Source organism: Chelonia mydas, chromosome 5, assembly GCF_015237465.2.
Source record: "Chelonia mydas isolate rCheMyd1 chromosome 5, rCheMyd1.pri.v2, whole genome shotgun sequence".
NCBI lineage: Eukaryota > Metazoa > Chordata > Testudines > Cheloniidae > Chelonia > Chelonia mydas.
Window position 1 is genome coordinate 67083180 of NC_051245.2, and position 24274 is coordinate 67107453.

Genomic DNA, 24274 nt, shown 5'->3' on the forward strand with positions numbered 1-24274 from the left:
TGAGAAATGGTTTCACATTTCCAGATTAGACTACTAAATTGTTGTACTTGCAAGCATTTCTGATCAGGCATTATAAAAACTACACATCTGAAAGTTCAGAGAAAGTGGCACTGACTTCCTATTAAACAATGTATTGGTAAGAGTGTAATTATTGCATAAGATTGTGCATGGACTTGACCTGTTCTTATCTATCTATCTGACGCCTGAACATATTTTATAAGAAATCTATTTCTAGACTGAAGCAGTTTAAAAAAAAAAAAAAAAAAAGTCTGTAGGGTAGATCATGCAACAAGTGCAAAAACATACACTTACCTGGAGCGGTATTAGATATGCTGTCCTCCAAGAGGATTAATCAGTACATACCAAAAGAGTTTTGACATTCAGTTTGTCAGTCAACAGCTGTGTTATCTATAGAGAACTGAAAATCTCAAACTGGGGAGAAGTTGTTTTAGCAACTTCAAAAAAAGTATTTAGAAATAGCATTAAGAACTAAAATCTAGAGAAAATATTGATACTGAAAAGTTGGAAACAGAACAACAAAGGACAGCATGAGCATTTTTAAAACTTCATATATTTCAACATGTACTTACTAATTTGTTTTCCTGCATGTATATTCTTTGCAACTTCAGACATCCTTTAGCTATAATGATCATTCCTTCATCGGAGATCTTGTAACACTGGCCAAAATGAATGTCTTTCAGTTCTCTGCACTTTGAGCCCAGCTGCAAGTAAGTAAATTAATGTTAATACTTAAAGAAAAACAGCAAACATACAAGAATATGAACTTATCTGTAGCATGTTTTTGAAGCATATGCTCATCTGGAAGATACTTTTTCTTGTTTGTGAATAATACTAGTGTGATTGTTGTGTTCCTATAGTATGATGAAATTGAAGAACCTGGAAGAAGTTTACAACATTGCCTAGGAAAATCAGATTTCTGACAGGACAATTTTGAGCAGCTCAGGAGGATTGTGCCCCACACCAGTTCCAACACATTTGTTTTAATATATAATTGCGTTGTAAATACCAGTTTAAAATATATGTTCATTAATTCTAATTCTCCTTAAATTTTGAGGGGCATACCTAATAAGAATAAAAGCAGTCAGAATCAACTAACTCTCTCTTTCATTTTGCAAGTTAGATACTCAAACCTTAGTTCCAAATGGCAGCCAAGCCTTGAAAAACTCAGGCATAATAGCCAAAAATTTGTAATATAATGAATCTCCAGACTGACACATTAGAGATAATTTAATCAATTGACAAGTAATTTTAAAAGCTAGGTACCAAAGTAACCACTGAAAAAAAAAAATTGGGGGTTTATAGGCAGCAGTTGGGAAAAAGAGCAACTAACTGCAGACCTAGCAACCAATGGCAAATAAAAACAACTTTCTGAAAGCCAAGACGACCTCAAAAAGTTCAGAGGTAACAAGCAGTTTTTCCAGAGCCCCCTTCATTGACTGACCAGGAAATTTGGTTCAATATACTATCATGCAGACACTTGGAAAGAAAATTGAGAAGCAATAGCCATACTGACCATATTTACACTTGATGTAAGTAAATAAATATATTTGATCCTAAACTGATTTTCAGAGTAATCAGGTAAGTTGAAGAAAACTATACAAATTATTTTAGAGTATTGTCTTATACCCTTTTTTCTTTTAATTGTAGTTTCCCTCATTGATGAAAACAAGCCAAACAGTATTAAATAACCCAGATAATGCACTTGTATTTCCTGCATGACAAGCCAAAAAACGCTCACACTGATTCGTTTGTTTTCTAAGAAGACACGTGGAATAATCTGAACAAAACTCTTGTTCATTTGTTTTAGAAGCTCCTGAGATATGGAAGGAAAGAAGTTGTTCAGTGCCATTCAGGACTGCACCTACAATGTGTCTATATATTTTATAGATATGCAGTAGTGCCGCTATTAAGGCCGAGATCAGTTTTTCCCCTTTAATAAGGATTCAACTTCTTTATTTCATACACACAATAAAGTACATCTTCCCCAAACTTGTAGCACTTTGAGCTGTGGACAAAAAAAAAAAAATGTGGGGATTTTAAAATAAAATCTGTTAATTTTTTTAAAATGTGAGAAACATTGTAAAAGATCTGGCTTGCTGTCCTTCAATTCAGTTAAGTCAATAGCCGCATTCAACCAGTGTATATATTTAAAAAACTAGGTTGTAATTAGGAACGTTAACACCTGTAGCCAACTCTGGAAATATTATAAGTCTCCCAATATTTTACTTAAAGCCACAGCTTCTGGAGCTAAGACTATCAGTAGCTTTACTTAGGTAGCATGAGAAATACATGGAGCTACACAAAACAACACATACATATATTTATGCATGTCCCAGCCTCAGGTTCCTCCCCACTCTGGAAAGTTCTTTGGGCTTGGGGAAAGAGTCCTCTGGGGCATCCATGGTCTTTCTCCAGCAACTCATGGCTTCGCTTCAGAAACACGAAGCTTTCTAGGTCAGTTAGCTTTCTTTGACCTTGGCTGTCCTGCAGTTAAGCCAGACCTCTTCTGCTACCAGGGAAAATATGCCCATCTCTTCCTCTCTCCTGCCAATAGCTTCTTGAATGTCTCTGAAAGTCTCTCAAGTTTATATATTCCCCCACCAACACCAGGTTGTTTCTTTGTGCTGCTCCTGGTGATTTCCCACTCTCTTTGCTCATCATCCCCCTTCAGGGAAACTTGGTCAAACTTGGTGCATCTGATGAAGTGAGCTGTAGCTCACGAAAGCTTATGCGCTAATAAATTTGTTAGTCTCTAAGGTGCCACAAGTACTCCTTTTCTTTTTTTGGTCAAACTAGTTTCCGCACTAAAGAAACCTTGTTAGCATATCTATTGTTTGGTCAGAGCACAGTCATTATGGTTAACAATTCTCCATTGTCCTGGTCTGATAGATAGGGGCTATAGCCCCTATCAGCAAATGGTGGATTCCATAAGCAGAAAAAGGCCCCCTGTAATACAACAAATTCCATAACAGCAATCTGAACTCATAAATTGTAAATATACACATTTCCCAAATCATCACACCTTCATCTATCATGCAGTCCTCAAACAGTTAAACGATCATTCAGAATGCGCACAAGGATGGAGCTCAGGGGAGAGCATGCATTAGCTACTGGGGAGGCATGAAGAAAAGGAGTACTTGTGGCACCTCAGAGACTAACAAATTTATTTGAGCATAAGCTTTCCTGAGCTACAGCTCACTTCATCGGATGCATGCCATGGAGGCATGGGGGATTTCAGCACTAGTCTCAGAGCTGAAGGCAGTTGGACTACATGATCCAAGCAGAGGTACCAGACAGGGAGTCTGCAACCTGAAAGTGCGCCAGAGAAACCAGAACTGCAGAAGTGTCTGGATACTACACAGACTCAGGTGGCTTGAGAGCACAGGGAATCCAAAGGATTGGTCCAGTACAGTAGACTGGTGATATCCACAAGTGGGAATGCTGCCTGGGATGTAAAAGACAGATTCTAGGCTGCCTCTCTATGATGGTTGCCATAAGCAGTATCTCTATGGCAAGGGTGGCCAACCTGAGCCTGAGAAGGAGCCAGAATTTACCAGTGAACATTACCAAAGAGCCATAGTAATAGGTCAGCAGCCCCTCATCTGCTATCTCCCTCCAGCCCCCAGCACCTCCAGTCCACCAGCAGCCCCGCCAATCAGCGCCTCCCCATCCCTCCCCACGCCTCCCGCCTGCCGCAATCAGCTGTTTTGCAGTGCACAGGAGGCTCTTGTTGGGAAGGAGGAAAAGTGAGGGCATAGCAGGCTCGGGGGAAGGGGCGGAGTGATGGCAGGACCTAGGGCAGAGCAGCGGGTTGAGCAGTGAGCACCCCACAGCACATTGGAAAGTTAGCATCTGTTGCTCCAGCCTCAGAGTGAGCGACTATGCAGGAGCCACATATTAAGCTCTGAAGAGCCGCATGCAGCTCCGGAGCCACAGATTGGCCACCCCTGCTCTACAGTTATAATCCTTAAGAATCCAATCAGGAGTCATCTAAATCGGAATGTAACCTGCAGCATTGTCCCCCAAACCCACCCATGACCACAGACTTGTAACTATGCCTGAAGTCACTCTGGGAAATGTTCTATCCATCTTTTCCTGGGTGCCGGAGCTTGGAAGTATCAACTACAGATCACAAGCCAGAGGCCCCCCAACTCCTCCAGCCAGGGAACAGGGCAGCCCCAACCCCCCTCCTACCATGCAATGGGATAGGAGACGATGCAGCACTTGGCAAGCTCCACCAATACCAGTAACATGGGCACCATTGTGCTGGAGTTAAGGAGAGTAAAGATAGATCCCACAACACACACTGTTCTGACAAAAATCTGAATTCAATTGCCCTGTCTTCCAGATCTTCTCCAATCTGTTTGCAAAGGAGATTTCCACCATTGTTCCATAATGTGAACTTTCATCTCCCTTTTTACATCCTTTGATTAGAATTGATATAGGTAACGATGTTGATATTAAAATCATCAGGATATCTCACTGAGGGGAACAAGATAGCTCTAAAATAATAAGAACTACTGTTTCAGGTCTCTGCAAACACAGATCAATATTGCTGCATTGGTTACACTCAAAATTAAAGCTTAGATTCTGGGGCACAACCTGGCAGCTTAAGAGAGGTGCCAATACACTGTACTGCCATGTACTTAATGAAAGACCAAGGGTAAAATTGGGGAAGGGCTAGGAAAGAGCATCTAGAGCTAAGGTCTTTTGTAATTTTGCCTGGCAAAAAAGTCTGCAGCTAGATAGCCAAATCTCTACCAACAGAGAGAGAGACAAAAAAGTCAGTGTTGTGCAGGTGCCATTTCAACAGGTCACTTTTTGTCTGCTATGAAAAAAAGACCTTTCTTATGAAAGTTCCCAAATGGAGGGAAGAGTTTCTCTAACAAACATAAGCTTTCGTGAGCTACAGCTCACTTCATCGGATGTAGCTCACGAAAGCTTATGCTCAAATAAATTTGTTAGTCTCTAAGATGCCACAAGTACTCCTTTTCTTTTTGCAAATACAGACTAACACGGCCGCTACTCTGAAATCTAACAAACATAGAATTCAATTTCCTCATATAGGGAAGGTGACTGTTTTCCTTGCCTGTTCACACAGACCTGGCTATGATGTTTTCACTAATGATAGCATGGGGTAACCTTTTACTGAAATTATTGCCCAATAAGTTAATCAGGTTGCTCAGTGATCTAGACAATTGATACATCTGTGACATTCCTGTGGAGACCACTGATCCTGAACTAACCTGTCCGAGGAATCAAAGTCCACAGTCAAAAAGTCCATTTGTTGTGATAACCATTCCCTCTGGTTCTGAGATAAGCTGCCCACATCAGAACCTGAACTTAGCTTACTACCAGCTTCAGTATTTCATTAGTTCATGGGTGACCCATTTTGGTGGATAAATAAAATAAGATTCTCGGCAGAGATTCTCATGAAACCTTGCCCAGATCACAATGTCTATGCAGAAGGCTGTCATTCCTGAAAAACTCAGACTGCACTCAGTCTGAGAAAATTAAAGCATAATGAATGGATGACTAAGACCACTTCAGGATACATATTTTGTGAAGTCTGTAATTCATAATCACTCCCAGTTGCAGGTGCAGGATGGAATGTGGTAGTGATGAGGGCTCCATTGTACTGAAGAAAAAGTGTAGCTATTTGGCGGTACATTATTACCTGATCTTTAATGGAAGTAGTCAAGAAATGGAAATTCTCTGGGGTGCAAGAATAACCAGTATTTTAATGCACATCTTTGTACAAAAGTGACCTTTTGTAAAGGAAATCCATTTATGGGAAATGTCTGTGGCCAAAGGCAAAATCAGAGGTATCTGCTGCACTGTCTGCATTGGGAAAAACAGACAGACTGAGGAAAAGTTCTCTCAGAGACAGATACATCAATTCTGTTAAGCGTCTCCATTTTGCAACAAAACTTCCTAGTGTATTTGTTTTAACAAGTTGAACTTCTAGTTGCCAGATCACTAAAGTCCTGTCTATAGTAAGAAAATGAACCACTACTAAAAATGGTTCATGGGCTACATTCTTCAAATCATGAATAGGCATTTGAGCATGGACAGCTACTACCATATCCCTGAAATTTTCAAAAGTAACTAGCTATTTTAACTTCACCACTTTTGATTGCCTAACCTGAGGAACCTTAAAGGGGCCTTATTTTCATTGGCTAAGTGCTCCATATTTCTAAAAACAGGCCACTCTGTCACATGGACAAGCAAAAAAAAAAAAAAAGGGGGGGGGGGGGGGGTAGAACATCCAAAAAATCACTAGACACTTTTTAAAAACCTTGGCTTATAAAAACATTTCACCTCTTTTCTTTATGTAAGAAGTTGTGCCAGTGGTCAGCCTGAACTGAACTGGGTTGCCACATAACAACTGTAATAGGAAGGCTGAATACTTACAGTACCCTTTGAAATAAGATTATACTCTCAGCTTTTATCCTAATTTACAGTTCATAGATGTGCAGCAAGATATATGCGTGCCTGAACTGAAGGTGATTCAATAGTCACAGTGCCTGATGTACAGCTCATAATGAAAAATGCAAAAAACTCAGGTAGATATTACAATTCTGGAACAATCCAAAAAATTTCATTTTTCCCCACAGCCTCCATGTTAACCTATTAAATGCCAACAAGTGGTTCAATTACACAGTCACTGTGTAAGGAGGATTGTTTTCTCTCACTTGTTTTTGTAGTTAATTGCTCCCATCAAAACAACATTATGCTACAAAACTGAGAACAGGTAGTTCCATACGCTCAACTTTTAAAAATGGGCAAGCACTGAATGTACAATTAAATCATTATGATACTCAGTTGACTGACAATACATTATGTACTAGTTTACTGACGCCTAACTCCCTCCTCAAAGTCAGCACACACCTCACTTCAGTGCTGCTCCTAGAGGCTCTTTTGAGCAACAGAGACATTGAGATTTAGGAGTCAAGGCACAACAGTGGTCCAGGAAGAGCTTTAATTGAAGGGTACACCAAAAACCCAGTAAAGCCAAAAATTCAAGATGACTTTCTTTGCTTAAGACTCCAGCATCAATCTGCCCAGTTACATAGACTCTGTCCCACATAGTAACTGTGTTTAAAAATTAGACATGCTTGTAGGTTCACTTGTTCGTTTTAATATCAAGCTTTATATGTACAATCAACATTTCTTACTAACTGCACTGTTCAAAAAAATCTGAAAACTCATTTCACTTGACTAAACCGGCCAGATTCTAGAATCTTTCCTGACACAGATGATATCAAACAGTAGTACTGGAAACTTGAATTCATATAGTCTTTTAGGCATCTGTGATCTCAAAGTGTAGTTGGGGAAATAAACTTCTTTTGATAAGACCAGTGTGTTGTGTTTTGTTGAAGCTGAATATTGACTTACTCTTCAACATTCAATTTTTCCATCTTCTTCAAAGGCCTGCTGATGCCTGGGTGAGCTTTGAAAAAAAAGTGATTGAATTTACATGATCTAGTCTGTATTTTTTATTATTAAAACACTAGGTAATTGTGTGAATATAGGATCTGTGTTCCTTAATAATTCATCTGTTCCTGTTGCTTACCCTTATTGCAGAGGATATAATCAGAATGGGGTACAGATAGAGTCATCCAGGAATTGTCCTTGCTCAGGCAAATAAGGCAAGTAGTACTGGGGAGGTCTACAGAAAGAGTTGGGGGAGGGCTATTAAGAGGTGGAAGGAAATATGACAACACATTAATTTCCCAGAAAACTAAACTCCTCACCACCAACACACTAACCAGAAATTGTTGGAGGAGGGTATGGAGAACTGAGACAACACTAGAAACTAGAGACGTTTCTTCCCTCATTGGTGTTTCCTATCCCTACACCCACTTCTAAACTCTATGGTTTTTCTCTTCCTTGTCACCATTGGTGTATTATAAGATGAAAATTTGTAACAATCTTGATTTTGAAAACAACATAAAACAAATGAATAATCGTTCTAAAAAAACCCAGGAGGTTTTTGAAGACTTTATTTCATATTAAAATAAATGACTTAAAAAACATTCATGGAAATTTCAACTTTCCACACAATATGAAAAATCAAGATATAACTTGAAAGACACCCACCAAGTCTCCCATTAATTAGCCAAGTTCTATTCTGAAGGTCTATTTTGCTTTAAATAGATTTTAGTTTCAGGAGTCTCCCAATGTTTGTTCTAACTGTGATTTCAGAGGCAGAAATTTAAAAAAAAAATTCAGATGGAAGGAGGGGGAATAAAAAGTAAAAACTAGAAGTTACTTTTTAAAGTAGAACAGCTGTCTATGTCCATTTAATAGGAGAATATGTCTTTAACCTGCAAAAGGGAAATCAGAAGCCACTGTATTTAGGGTGAAAGAATACAGAGCAAGAGAAAATAATTCAAATACTGAGGCAAAGTTCAGAATTCCTGCATTCTGACCAAAGGCAAAAAACTAAGGTATCAGCTTCATATTCGTATAGTCCTATTTCCAGGGAGAACTCACCAAAAAATGCCCTTTAATTCTAGAAAAGGGGGACTACACAAAAATGAGGAAGTTAGTAAAACAGAAATTAAAAGGTACAGCGCAAAAAGTGAAATCCCTGCAAGCTGCATGGAAACTTTTTAAAGACATCATAATAGAGGCTCAACTTTAATGTTCATCCCAAATTAAAAAACATAGTAAGAGAACCAAAAAAGTGCCACTGTGGCTAAACAATAAAAGTAAAAAAAGCATGGAGAGGCAAAAAGGCATCCTTTAAAAAGTGGAAGTTAAATCCTAGTAAGGAAAATAGAAAGGAACATAAACTCTGGCAAATGAAATGTAAAAATATAATTAGGAAGGTCCCAAAACACTTTGAAGAACAGCTAGCCAAAGACTCAAAGTAATAGCAGAAAAAATGTTCAGTACATCAGAAGCAGGAAGCCTACTACACAACCAGTGGGGCCACTGGACAACGGAGATGCTAAAGGAGCACTCAAGGATGATAAAGCCGTTGCAGAGAAACTAAATGAATTCTTTGCATTGGTCTTCACGGCTGAGGATGAGAAGGAGATTCCCAAACCTGAGCCGTTCTTTATAGGAGACAAATCTGAGAGACGGTCCCAGATTGAGGTATCATTAGAGGAGATTTTGGAACAAACTGATAAACTAAACAGTAATAAGTCATCCAGACCAGATGGTATTCACCCAAGAGCTCTGAAGGAACTCAAATGTGAAATTGCAGAACTACTAACTGTGGTTGGTAACCTATCATTTAAATCAGCTTTGGTGACTGGAGGATAGCTAATGTGACGCCAATTATTAAAAAGAGCTCTAGAAGCGATACTGGCAATTAGAGACCAGTGAAGTTGACTTCAGTACTAGTCAAACTGGTTGAAACTATAGTACAAAACAAAATTGGCAGAAACACAGATCAACATAATTTGTTGGGGGGGGGGGGGGGGGGGGGAGTCAACATGGTTTTTGTAAAGGGAAATCACGCCTCATCAATCTACTAGAATTCTTTGAGGGGGGTCAACAACCATGTGGACAAGGGGGATCCAGTGGATACAGTGTACACTACAGTACTTAGATTTTCAGAAAGCCTATGACAAGGTCCCTCACCAGAGGCTCTTAAGCAAAGTAAGCTGTCATGGGATAAGAGGGAAGGTCCTCTCATAGATTGGTAACTGGTTAAAAGACAGGAAACAAAGGATAGGAATAAATGGTCAGTTTTCAGAATGGGGAGAGGTAAATAGTGGTTCCCTTAGGGCTCTGTACTGGGACCTGTCCTATTCATAAATGATCTGGAAAAAGGGGTAAACAGTGAGGTGGCGAAATTTGCTGATGATACAAAACTACTGAAGATAGTTAAGTCCCAGGCAGACTGTGAAGAGCTACAAAAGGATCTCTCAAAACTAGCTAACTGGGCAACAAAATGGCAGATGAAATTCAATGTTGATATATGCAAAGTAATGCACATTGGAAAACAAATCCCAACTATACATATAAAATGATGGGGTCTAAATTAGCTGTTACCACTCAAGAAAGAGATCTTGGAGTCCTTGTGGATAGTTCTCTGAAAACACCCACTCCATGTGCAGCGGCAGTCAAAAAAGCAAACAGAATGTTGGGAATCATTAACAAAGGGATAAATGATAATAAGACAGAAAATATATTGTCTATATAAATCTATGGTATGCCCACATCTTTAATACTGCGTGCAGATGTCGTCGTCCTATCTCAAAAAAGATGTACTGAAATTGGAAACGGTTCAGAAAAGGGCACAAAAATAATTAGGGGTATGAGGAAAGTAATAAGACTGAGACTTTTCAGCTTGGAAAAGAGACATTGGGGAGGAGGGAGGAGAGTATGATACAGGTCTATAAAATTATGACTGGTGTGGAGAAAGTAAATAAGGAAGTGTTATTTACTCCTTCTCATAACACAATAACTAGGGGTCACCAAATGAAATTAATAGGCAGCAGGTTTCAAACAAACAAAAGGAAGTATTTCTTCACACAATGCACAGTCAGCCTGTGGAACTCTTTACCAGAAGATGTTGTGAAGGCCAAAACTATAACAGGGTTCAAAAAAGAACTAGATAAATTCATGAAGGATAGATCCATCAATGGTTATTAGCCAGGATAAGCAGGGATGGTGTCCCTAGCCTCTGTTTGCCAGAAGCTGGGAATAGGAGACAGGAAATGGATCACTTGATGATTACCTGTTCTGTTCATTCCCTCTGGTGCACCTGGCATTGGTCACTGTTGGAAGACAGGATATTGGGCTAGATGGACCTTTGGTCTGACCCAGTAGGGCCATTCTTATGTTAAGAGCAACCATCGGGGGAAAACTTATTGGTCTAAAAGATTAACTTTTTCTAAACCATAACAAAACAGAGCAAAAGGTTACTTTTTTTTTGTATTTTGCAAGATATGTATTTACACTACACCAGACCAGGCACTCCAAGTAATATTTCTTTTATGGAAAGTCTGTATGGAAAATCCCCAGTTTCCTGACCTCTTTATGTACCCCTTTAATAACAATCTTCATACAGCTGAAAAGGACTAGCCTGATTTTAGAAGAAAGTCTGTCATCACAACCTAATATCACTGCAAAAGACAGTATCAAGTTTGGTATCTCTGACAAAAATTTAAGGTTACCTGTTTGAGTCCTTCATCAGTGAGCCTGTCTTGATTGCCTACATGTACTTTCTGAAGTAGAGGACACTGGGAGGCAACTGCAATGATAGATGTGTCTGAAAGTTGTTTACATCTGTAGGCAGTATACCTTAGAAGTCCAGGACATTTAAATGCTAGCACACACACTCCTGTATCTGACACATTGCGACAATCAGAAATATTGATTTCAGATATGTTCTGGCTTCTTGATGCAATTTTTTCCAGTAATTCATCAGTGACCTGTCAACAAAATTCAAATTCTCAATTTAATATTCTCATAGTCATCTGATTCTTTAGATTAAAAAATGTATAGAGAGAGAGTAATGAAGGAGATATCATATGTGAATACACGAGTACTATGACTTGGTAGCAGGAAGCATTTGCACAAAGGAGGGGAGGAAAAAGTTCTGTTTTTTAAACAGATTCCAAGCATGAATTATTGTAATCAACTTGACAGTTACCTTTGTACGAGTCCTGTCCCAATCCCTGATGACAATTAAAGCTATAGTTTTAAATGGCCTGCTCACACCCTCAACAGGGGACCACCGTCTTTTATGGGGAAAAAACTAAGCACTTGTCTACACTTGAAACACTTACAGCTATACCACTGTAACTCTTCAGCATATACACTCAGTCCAGCAACGGGAGGGGTTCTCCCATCAGTATAGTTAATCCATCTCCCCAAGAGGCGGTGCCTGGGTCAATGGAAGAATTCTTCTGTCAACCTAGCATGGTCTATGTTGGTGGTTAGGTCATCTTAATGACATTGCTCATGGACTGGGATTTTTCACACCCTTTTGTGATGTAGCTTAACTTCCAAGTGTAGACCTGGCCTTAATCTCACTCCTGCTGTGGTACTTTTCTATGAACACAGTAGAGAGCTATTGTGCTCGTGCTTCTTGGAATTACTCGATGTTGCTCTTCACTTAAGAAGCTATGTATTAGATAGCTTTTGGCAGCCATCCAATAGCTATTACCATCTCAACATTACAGTGATGTCAGTGATACCCGGTTTTTTAATGACAGCAGCAGCTTGGAGAGTCTAATGATAACTGGAAATCCAATATGTTGACAGGGAAAAAAAAAAAAACAGGAATAGAAAGTCTCTTAAAAAATAATGTTCTCATTTTAAAAAAAATAGAAAATTTGATTTTTTAAAAAATGTCAGTTAGCCCACGCTCAGTCATCGTTAACCAGGAATTGTTATACAATGCCTTTCACAGTAGTTCCTTTGTAACAGCACTCATCTCCTTGGCACCTAAACACATTTCATCAATTAAAACCAATAATATATTAGCATAATATAAGTCTTTTAAAGTAGAAAAGACAGCCAAATTCCAGCTGTTTAAGCCTATGAATCAATTCAAAGCTTTACCATATTGGACAGAGTACAATACAAAACCTATCCAAATGAAGGAACAGAAAATTCCTAACAGTAAGGAAGAAAAGTTTACTTTTAAAAATAGAGGTAAAGCAAACCCAGCTAAATTGACAAAATTGCTCATCACTCAACACTTACATTGTATGAGATCTTGGTTTTGCTATGGGCAGATGAAAATAAAAACTTTTTGCCTCCATTTCTTGTACAGTACAGGAATAAACAAACAATCTGTTTGCCGTTAATGGTCCTCAAGCCTCCACCCTTATTTAATCAGCCAATGGCTATTTGTAAAACCATAGTGACTTCTAAAAACACACACACACACCACCCATAAGGATGGAGGGTATGACTGTGCATTTTAAAAAACTGGTTTAGTATCCTATTAAATAATCAACCAAATGGACTAGTGGTCAAGTATCATACTTGGAAACTCAACAAGGAACCTCCTACATCAGAGCATTAGACCAATGGTCGTAGGGCAGACCATAAGACCAATACCTCCACTTTATCAGAAGTAAGGCTAAGCCCTGACCTCAGCCTAAAGCAGGGGTGGGCAAACTACACGAGCCGTTGCCACTGGGGAGCGGGGTCTGCAGCTTGGCCCCGCTCTGGCGCTCCGCCTGGGCATTGGGTCGGGGGCCACATCACGTGGCTCAGCCCCGCTCCAGCCGGGGCGCTGGGTCAGGAGCCGCACCACAGGCTCCTGAAAGCCACGGCATGGCCCCGTTACAGCTCCTACATGCTCCAATGGCCCCCTCCGGCACTCCAATGGGAGCTGCCGGGGCGGTGGCTGCAGATGGGGCAGCGTTCAGAGCCGCCTGGCAGCGCCTCAACATAGGAGCTGGAGGAGGGACATGACGCTGCTTCAAGGAACCGCTTGAGGTAAGCGCCACTCAGAGCCTGCACCCCTGAGCCTCTCCCCACACCCCAATGCCCTGCCCCAGCCCTGATATCCTCTCGCTCTCCAAACCCCTCGATCCCAGCCTGGAGCACACTCCTGCACTCCAAACCTCTCATCCGCAGCCCTGCCCCAGAGCCTGCACCCCTTCCCTCACCCGTGCCCCAGCCCTGATTCCCCTCCCGCCCTCCAAACCCTTCAGTCCCAGCCCAGAGCACCCTCCTACACCCCAAACTCCTCATCCTCTAACCCCACCCCAGAGCCCGCACCCCCAAACAGAGCCCTCACTCCCACCCGCATCCCAATCCCACTTTTGTGAGCATTCATGGCCCGCCGTGCAATTTATATTCCCCGATGTGGCTCTCAGGCCAAAAAGTTTGCCCACCCCAGTCTAAAGGAATGGATCATCTGACCATGACCAATGTATTACCTTCATATTTTCAATCTCCAGGTCTATCCCAAAGATAAACTACAGTGTGTAACCACTGTTTTGAGTGGATTCTCAAGTCACTTTGATAATCACATAGGCTGTTACAGAAGAAGAATGCAGCATTTAAAAATAACGATAAACAACTCCAACACCAGGCCCAATAAGATTCCTGTCACACACCGTAAGGAATCTAAGGAAGGAGAAAAATGGACTTTTTGCTCTGTGAATCCTAGACAGGTTTAATTCTGGACTTGGTTCACCCAGGGGACACACACAGACTCCATGTTTAAGCGGTGCACCCTCTACTGATGAAGAGGGTCATTTAAAAAAAAAAAAAAAAAAGCCCACAAAACACCACAGATACGCCTCTCCCTAAGATTATGCTGAACCAATTAGCAGCTGGACAAAGATCACAAAAACTAGATCTAATAGCAACCAATTCTCAACAATTTAAGCAAAGGCAGGCCTCTTCTCCAAGATGAGCTATTAAACAGTGGTAGTCTTATTTACATAAGTATACAATGAATAGATGACAGGTAACACACCACTTGATTTAAATAGAGCACACTTTCATTCTGTTCTAACAGACTTCAAAGTAAAGCAAAAGTGCATTTAGAAAATCTAAACTAAGACATAATTCACTCATCTTCTGCTTCTAACAGGAAAAGTAAAGTTGAAAAGTGAAGGAACAAAGATCACCAACTACCAGCATGTACTTCACAATTTTGATTTTAGTTTTAACAAATTTTGAATTGTCCAAATGTACTCAATTTTTCATAATTATGTCTTCATACCTGCTGACGATTACTGAGATCCAACTGCTTCCAGAACTGGAAGTCTAAACAAAGGTCACGCCAGTATTTACAAACTAATGATGCTGAAAGGCAGCGCTCATTCAAGGATAAATTGGAAAATATCTGTAAAAGAAGAAAAACTTTGTCAGATATGGTAACCATATATGAGAGACAGAATTAAATGCTTTCCTTATTAGTTGATCATGAAAACCTGTGTATAAGACAGACAGAAAAAATATTCATATAGTTGTAATTTCCACTTGTTTCTATTCTTTGTCTCCAACTTGTTCAGCCAAGGATGAAAAACAGGACTAACAAAACAGCTTTGTTGAGATACTTATCTCAGTCATATAAACCACATGGTATAGAGCATGGATTCTACTTAAACATTTAGTTCAGGCACAGTGTTACATCTGATGTTCTTCATGTGACTGAGACATGGCACACCTTTTAAACACTGCGACAATGCTTTATTAACAAACATGTTCAGTAATTTTTTAAAAAGCATCCTCAGAGATCACATACAGGGATAGCCCAGAGGTTCAGCAATACAAATCACTGCAATGCAAGGGATCCAAGTGCAGGATTAGCATTTTATCCTTATCCCAATTTGAGGCTTTGAATGCTAGAGAGACACACCATGATCTTCAAAGATGGAATGATCTGTATCACTCTAGAGAGGGTTTATAGGAGCGGAGGTGCTGGGAAAGGAGTCACACCCAGTCCTCTTTCAGAGGTACGGCTGTAATGCGAAAAAAGAAGGTTGCGACTACAGATAAGACTGAAGAAAAAATGCTGGAAGCTTTCATGGCACTTGGAGACAATGAGTGGGAGATGAAAAATCAGCCAAAAGTCCTTGGTCCAAAATGAAGTGAAAGAAGTTGCTACCAGAGCTTTAGGAAAAAAGGTACTAGGTATACAATTACTACTCTAAGTTGCTAGCCCGGCTGCTGTTGCCAGACAAGGCCCCTCCAGCCTATGTCCTGCAGATGCTGCCACCTATTAATAATAATATGCTGTTGCTACTATTTACTCTTAGGGAACTCCTAAATATGTTTAAAAGAAAGTAAAGACAGACACAATGGCGGAAAACTCAGAGACAGTAAATCCTTTATAGCAGTGTTTTTCAAAGTTTAGGTTGAGACCCAGTACCGGAACCAGCCAGCAGGGGGTCCGGCTTCTAGGAAGTGGGAGCATGGGGCTCTGCGTGCTGCCCCACCTCAAGCATGGGCCCCGCACTTCCGGTGTGGTGCCCATGGCATTTGAGGGTGACAGCTTGGAGGTGCTGTTCGACCCAGCCTGCTGAGTCCAGGAACATATAAGGGGTCTGCTTGGGAGTGCTGCTAAGATGTGCTCTGTTAATGTGTGCATTTGTCTGATGCTGGGGCTGGAAAAACCCAGCCCTGGGGAACCTAGGTCCTGCAGGATAGCTCCATTGGGAAGGAACTTGAAGCAGGGAGAAGTAGAGCTCTGTATGACAACACAAGTGATACAAGCAGTACATTGACAGAATTACACACACAGACACACACACCCAGAAGAGTAACCCTAATCAATTAGCACACCCCAAATATTGGGCAAATCTGGTAACAACAATCGACAGAAAAATATTTTCTCTGAAACACTTCTCCCAGGAAAAAGTTACAGAAAAAAAGCAAATATATTCAGCTGTCAGGTACCTCAAAGAAAGGAACACAACTGAAGTCTGTGTTAGATAAATTACATAGCACTCATATAGTATAGTGCTTTTCATCTTCAAAGTTCATTCTGAACACAAAACTGTATTAACACTTGAACACAGGATACAGGCATGGTCCCATGTGTACTCAGTAGGACAAGGGCTCAAATTCTGTAACAAACATCACTAAGTTACACAGTAATATTTTATTCTATCCCATCTCCTCCGTCACTTACTACTACAGCTCATAATGAGCATGTTCAACTGAGAAATTCATCAATTATGTTCAGCAATGATTTTTTTTTTGATGGTGTTATTCATTATGCTCTCCAGGCAGCTCCATAAGTCTTGACTGTTGTAGTGCTGTTCAGTCAGTCTGTCTTGGAACCTACTTCCCCACCATGCATGTCAGGGAAAGGAGGCTGGTAGCCAGCCTCCAACAGCTCATCTCTTCAGCCTTTGGCTCTGTGCTGTTCACAAGGCAGCCCAAGTACCCAGCTTGCCCTTTGGGTTCCCCACCCTGCACTGGCTGCAAGCTTGACTTCCTGACCCACAAATGTCTGGCTCTACAAATCAGCTCAGGAACACATACGACAATCCAATTAACCCCCAACCAATTTTAGGAAAAGCTTTGGAGAGCAAGAGGCAGCTACAGGCTGACTTCAGCAGGGCAGAGACAGAAGGCACACGACTGCAGCAAAATGCATAGCATTTTTGCAGTGGGAGGTGTTCCACAACATCTTGGGAAAAGTCCATGGGTGCTTCCAAACAAAGTGAATGAGAGTTCACATCTCTCATAACTATTGTTTCATGCTGACTGCAAAATCAGGCAGGTGATGCTCGATTACTTTACAACATTCAAATATTTAAGGTTGCCCTTTATAAGTCTGTCACCAAAAATTAATGTTGATTCATACAGCATCTGAACCAGTCCCACCTTTTCTTTCCTGTTGCCAGTCTATTTCTTTCCCTTCACAAATATGCGTCCTCTCTTCTCCCAATCCCCCAGTCATTTTTCCTATGATCTGTTCTCCCACGCTGTTCTATACCATTGTGCAGCAATTTAAATTGAGACACTTACTGAACTCTTTGTAAATTCATCTTTATAGCACATAGCATGCTTACAACAGAACACTGATAAGTCAGAAGTTTTTAATGACAAGTGCAAAAGCCCAAGCCATCAATTTCTGCAGAATTTAAGATGTTAAAAAAAAGTTTCTGAACATTATGGTTGCAAAGATAACCTTCAAAACGTGAACCAAAACATCTTTCTGACAATAACAGTGCCTCTGATGCTACTCCTAGCTTCACCCAGAAGCAACATGATGAGGTTTAACAAGACCAGTGAGTTTCAGACTGTTTTTTTGGAATGCTATGGGCAGCAGTGAACTTTCCAAAACAAAACAAAGACACCCCACCAAGTCAGTTTCATGCTTGGAAAAATTTGTGCACAACTGTAGGAAAAAATTAGAATTAATTGGAGAGAATAATGCTAACTTATTTTCTACCTACTTCCTTGCAGTAGCCAGGAGGCTACAAAGTTAGGAAAAAGATATGGAAAGGTCTTTCCTAAACCTAGAGAGAGGCAGAGCTTCAAGTCTGTCAGATGCCTACTAGCTAAAGAAAAATATTTAAGATGGAGCCCTAAGCAAGGTCCAGAGAGAGCACCTGTGATGGGGTGTATTCCCCAAACTGGCCCTGAGAAAGTAAATTATCCAGGCACACCTAATTAACCAATTAAGCAGCAAGTCAGGGAGAGATATAGGCTACAAAGAGGCCACTAATTAGAGGAAATAAACATACAGCTTTTAAGTTTTGTAAACTAATTAGTAGCAGGCTCAGCTAGGCAAGAACAGGTTGGGCCTGTATAAAGCCCAGAAGCTGAGAGCAACAAGAGACAGCAGGAAGGCAGGCTGCTGTTACTCCCTGAGAGAAGGGAGTTGGGAGGCTGGCATACCCAGAGAAGGTGGAAGCCCAGGGAAACAGCAGCAAGGACTAGGTCAGTACAGTACATGTTATAGGGTCCCTAGTCTGGAACCCAGTGCAGGGAGTGGGCCTGGGTTCCCCTACTAGCTACTGGTGTTGGAGACATCAGATGGACAGCTGGTCTAGAAGAACTGTGATTTCCCCAACAGTCAAAGAGGCTGCAAATTGTAGGGGTAGTCAGCAGACAAGGATCAGGGGGGATTGGATGATGGTAAAGGAGAGATGGGGGGCATGAGGATTTGAGGGTTTCTTGAAAATTAAAAAAGGAGCATGATGCAGAAAAGTTTGGGAACCACTGGGCTAGTGGGCTCACCAAGCTGCTATTTTGAGAAGTCCTGGGGATCTGGGGAAGTACTGCAAGACCAAAGAAAAGCAAATGTGCCAATGATCTTAAAAAAAAGTAATCCTGGGAATTACTAGGAATAGAAGTTATTGACAGTAAGATAACAGAACAAATATTAAGAAGAAAAACACTTAACATCCCTAGAGAATACTATGACCATAAGCAACATGGGCTTATAAAGAATTAATATTGCCAGACCAAAGCAATTGTTTTCACAGCATTATGAAGAAAGATCCCAATCCTACAAACATTTAAAGCACATCAACTCAATGAAGCTGCTCCTATAAATTATGCAAATACTTAAGTGTCAGCAGGATTGGGACCTTAGTAGATGAGAAAATATGATGCATGCTTGAGTATTACTATGGCATTCAATAGTCTCTCACAAAAGCTGAATTGTATGAGTAGGACTGGCTTGGGGAATGTATGTAAGGAAAATAAACAGGTAAAGAAACAATGTTTTAAGTTATGGAAGAGGTAACAAGTATCAATCTTTGGATCCAGTAATATTTCATTTAATATCTTGGTTAGCAACACAAAAAGAAGGGTAACAAAATGGGAAAGCACTCTGATCACTAGTGAGGACAAAAATAATACTAAGGGACCAAGAAATTAGCAAAATGGGGAAAACAACATCATCAATTTGTACTTGGAAAGACAGTAAACAGAGTAAGTTAAGAAAAATAATCCAAGAAAGATGCTAATATTCAGGTTGGGAGAAATGTGGAAAGCAGTCCTGCTAAAAGAAACCCAGGTAATGGACACCAAAACAGACAAGTTTGCAATGCAATATGCCAACATAAAAAACTTAATGCAGTTTTAAGCTGCAAATAAGCATCATGGAATACGAAGGATAGGGAAGCAGTTATCCCAATGTGTACAACTCCAGTGTAATTCTTTATCAGAATGCTCAACCAAAGCAAATATGGAACTGGAGAGTTAGATGCATAAGGAAAGATTAAGAGCTAAACATGAAAAGCGTGGCTAAAAAATAGCTAGTGGGGAGACATAACAGTCTACAAATATCTGAAGACTAAACACCAAGGGTGGAACAAGAAGTGAACAAAACAAATAGAATTGTATACATGAATAGAATCAAAGGAAAATAGATACAAACTGATGGCAAAATGTTAAGCACTTTTCTGTAAATTTGTAACACAAGTCCACATGAATTATTTTATTTTACTTCCCACACTGAACCATACATTAAAAGGCGTTATTGTAATATATGCCTAAGGAAGAGTATTACAATTGTTGTACAGAGTCAGATTTGCCTAATATGTACAACTAATTTCAAATAAATTTTGAACAGCACTTCCTCTGAAGTGTGACCCAAGAGTTGGGTCACAATCTAGTCAAATGAAAATCCTTTCCATTCTATCAGCATCTCTTATTCTGCCATCAGGGGTCACCCATGCATCTCCCTCAATCACACACAACTCCAACAGCCTAGTACTGGTCAGCTGTAACAAACAGGTGTATTTACATGATAGAGAAAATTTTGGCAAGGAAAGGTTAAATCTGAAGTTCACCTGAGATTATGCCTTAGGGGCTCAGGGGGTGGAGAGAACACATTAGAATATTCTTTAAATTAACCTTGAGCTAAGTCTTGAAACTGAACTCATTACCTACGACTAAGAGCTCAGTCACTCCACATCCCATGGTAAGACTCTCAGAAAGGAACAAGGTCCTATTGGGTTTCAGGAACCAGGTGGGCAAAAGCCCGTCCATTGCTAAAGGACGTTCCCCCAGCCTTAGGGGAGATTCCACAAGGTCCAGGAACGCAAATAATTAAGGGGGACAACCAAAAATGTAACTGGGGCAGGTACGAGGGTTAAAGGGTCAAACAAAGGGAACCCGAGGGGGACACCAAGCAGAGACCCCCGGACAGTGCCCACTGCTCCTCAAAGGTGCCAAGGGAGCCAGTGGACACCGCCCAGAGGAACTCTGAAGGGAACAAGGTAGAAGGCAGGCAAGGTTACCCTCACTAAATGTCTCCCAGATTATTCTGTAAAGCTACTGAAGTAATCACATGCCTTTTCCCTTCCCACCCAACTCTGGAACGCCCATTATCTTCATAAGCAGACCCCATCAACCTCCATGCATGGATCCACATCCTGCAAGGTCCTAGAGGAAAAGGGATGCAGCAGAGAGAAGTGGCATTGTTGAGGCAGCTAAGGCTTATCTACGCTACAGAGTTAGGTCGATGTAAGGCAACTTATGTTGACCTAACTCTGTAAACATCTACACTATAACATTGCTCCCACCGACGTAAGTTGCCCACTACACCGACCTAATAACTTCACCTCTGTGAGAGGTTGATGTAATTAGGGTGTTGCAATGTCTGTGTAGATACTGTATTACTGACATCATCTCTTAGCTGTCAGCCCCACCCCAGGGCTCACAGCTAGAGCTCTGCCACCCCTGTCTGTCAGCCCTGTCCCAAGCTCACTGCTGGAGCCTCGCCACTTTGACTCCTGCTATCAGACCCCAGGATAGGGGAAGGAGAGACTCCTGCTGTCACCCCCAACACTGGTCCACTTAAGTCGGTGCAAGCACTCCTGATGGGGACAGACACCACCATCAGCAGAAGGAGGGCAGTGTGGACATGAAAAACAGCAGTAATTACTGTGGTGGCTGAATGTCAACCTAACTTGTAGTGTAGACAAGGCCTGACTCTCTTCCACTTCTGCCTGGGGGACCTGCATAGCAGCGAAGGGGGCAAAAGTTGATCCTATATCTTGCCTACAGATTCAGAAAAAAAAATAAGGACAAGATCCTGCTTGCAATGAAGCCATACTTACTCCAATAAGATCAGTATTTAGCCCTAAATAAAATCTCTTAAATTTGCCCATTAATTGTAATAATCCACAGAGGAAAACAGTAGCTATAAATTTTTCAAGAAACATAATATTAAGATGGAGACAGATTGTTTAATGGTTCTTCATGTATTGATCCAAACTTGTTTACAAGACTCAGGAAAGGAGAGCGGTAACCCTGAAACATAAAAGCAGGGTCCCAAGATATATTTGCACTGGAATGTAAAACCGTTCTTGAGTCCAGGCTCAAGGCTTACCCTCCTTGGGTCTACACTGCAATTGCACTGTCCCAGTGCTCAGACCCAGAAGCTTGAGTCAAGCTGGGACCTAGGGTCTGAGCCCTATTGCTCTGCAGTGTAGGCGTACTCAAACTTGACTCAAGTCCCGGGAGTCATCTGGAAGTATCCCACAATTCTATGGGACAACTTCCTTAGTCTTCTCTATCCCAGCAATCTATAATCCAGTATTGAAAACAGAAGACTTCACCACCACCGCACACACACACCCTTGCCAAAAGGCAGCAACTCAGGTCAGTGTTAACCTATTCTGCTCTGATCACTGACCTGCAAGTACACTGTCAAAGAACCTCCTGGGTCTGCAATAGAAAGCAATCCAATCAAGCCTTCTGCAAAGCAAGCTGCTTCCTAATAATATGCAGGTCGGACAATAAAGTTTTGTTACAGTACACCCCAGTCCAAGGGCTAGAGCAGCCACATTTTGGGGGAAGAGGGTCCGTGGGGCAAGCTAGGGACTTGGGGTATTTGACTGAGGTCTGTGCACTATAGTGTGAATGTTAGAACCCGAGGTTTGAGCATGTGTCAGAAAAATCTTAATGTAGGAGTTAAATACAATGTAGACACTCAAGGTAAGGGATCCCTAACATGAGTCAGCTAGCTCAAGTCCCACTCACCTTGAGCTTATACTGCAGTGTCCATGTACCCCTTACGCCTCTACATCTCATTAAATAGCAACCTATCCCAATGGCCCTGAGCCCCCATCAGCTGGCACAGGCCAGCCCCGGCGCGTATATGCAGTGTAGACATACCCTGAACATGCATAGCCCGAACCTCACAGAAGGGAGGCGGCCCTTTCCCACCATCACACACAGCTACCGGGAAAAAGCACCAGCCCTCTGAGTTTGAAGCACCTTCAACTCTGGCTCCCGCGTAGCCGCTGGCGAGGAGTCAGCCCCCTCTGGCGGGGCCTCCCCCGCACCCGGACCCACCTTGAGAAGGATGGAGGGCGGCAGCTGATTGATGTCAGGGGTCGGCGGCTGCAGAGACTCTCGGCAGCACTCGCTGGGGTTCTCCAGCGGCTCCTGGCGGTCCGGCTCGTTGCTTTCCTCCTCCTCCTCCTGCGGCGGCAGCTCAGCGGCCAGCTCCCCCCTGCCGCCACTTTCCCCGGCGGAGCCCCTGGGCAGTGGCGCCCCGCCGCCAGCAGCGCGGTCTGAGGCGCAGGGCAGGGGAGAGAGCTGTTGCTCGCTCGGGCACTGGCAAACGGCGGCCTCTGGCTCCGGCGGGGCGGTGGCGCCGCAGCGGGGCTGCTTGCAGGGGGGGCAGGCGGGCAGGCCGGCCCCTTTGCGCTTACACACCATGTCGGGGGCCGGCTCGCCGGGCGGCCGCGCCGAGCCCAGGAAAGCCCGCACGGGCGGAGGCAACAGCCCCGAGAGGAGCAGGCGCTGGCACGGGCCCCGCTGCTCCCAGGCGGCGGGCGAGAGGTGCAGGAGGCGGCGGGCGGCGCGCTGCTCCGGGGAACTCAGGGCCGCGCAGAGAGGCGGCGAGTCCCGGCCGGGCAGGGGCTGCTCCGGGGCGGGCGGGCTGGCGCCGTGCACGATGAAGCAGAGCATGCAGGGCCCGCGCAGGAAGCAGCTCCGGCTCCGCGGCGGCACCTTGCTCCCGCGGCGGCGGCGACTCCTCTCCCGGCTTAGGCTGGTTCCCTCCCTCGAGAGCAGGTGGCCCATATAGGAAGCTCCAGAGCGGGGATTTGCGGGGGCCCGGCCGCCGCCCCCAGGCAGGTCCCGTCGCGGTGTCAACTGCGGCCGGTGGCAGGGGCGGCGGGTGTCATGGTGCCCGGGCGGGGGCCGGTCGCTGGGCGCGGCGGCAGGTGGCAGCGAGCGGGAGGCGGCGCCGCTTGTTCCGGGACATTGAATCGGCAGAAGCTTCCGCTACCGCCGCCCTGACCTTACCCAGGCGCCGCTCGCGGCCCAGCAAGAGGGGCCGCCTTGGGGCCAGCGCTCTGCGTTGCTGCTGCCGCCTGCGGCCGGGCTGGGCTCGGGCCGCCAACCCGCAACGGCTGCTGGGGCCGAGGATGCTCAGCGAGACGCCTGGAAAGGAGCCCGGAGCCCGCCCTCCGCGAAGTCACTCCCCGGGCTCACGGCTAGGAGCTGTCCTCACCCCCCACGCACACCCCCAACAGCCCCACTCCTCCAGGACACACCCCACAACAGCCCCACTCCCCGGAAGCAGACAAAACAGCCCCACTCCCCTTACATGCACACACCATCAGCCCCACTCTCCGCCTACACACATCCCCACAACAGCTCCACTCGCTCGGATGACCAGATGTCCCGTTTTTATAGGGACAGTCCCGGTTTGGAGGACTTTTTCTTATGTAGGCGCCTATTACCCGGCACCCCCTATCCCATTTATTCACAGTTGCTGTCTGGTCATCCTACCACTCCCCCACATCCACAATTCCTCCTCTTATCCCCATCCCCACAACAACTCCACTCTCCACACATACATCTCTACAACAGCCGCTCTCCC

The 24274-nt window shown here is 43.1% G+C and overlaps 1 protein-coding gene across 9 annotated transcripts in view; it reads right to left on the reverse strand.

Annotated features, from left to right (window-relative positions):
* The window catches only part of FBXL17 (F-box and leucine rich repeat protein 17), a 475047-nt gene extending 451104 nt beyond the window's left edge, over positions 1–23943 (reverse strand). For 7 of the 9 annotated variants that reach the window (XM_037903339.2, XM_037903340.2, XM_037903336.2 and 4 more), the window contains exons 1-4: positions 22735–23826; positions 14684–14806; positions 11163–11420; positions 591–722 (exon numbers count right to left, since the gene is read on the reverse strand). In XM_037903339.2, the coding sequence (XP_037759267.1) occupies positions 591–722; positions 11163–11420; positions 14684–14806; positions 22735–23469 (1248 nt within the window). In that variant the 5' untranslated portion in view covers positions 23470–23826. Of the gene's footprint in view, positions 1–590; positions 723–11162; positions 11421–14683; positions 14807–22734 lie in introns of all 9 variants that reach the window. The other 2 variants (XM_007059572.4, XM_037903338.2) reach the window with 2 other exon arrangements.
* Positions 23944–24274: the final 331 nt, after the last annotated feature.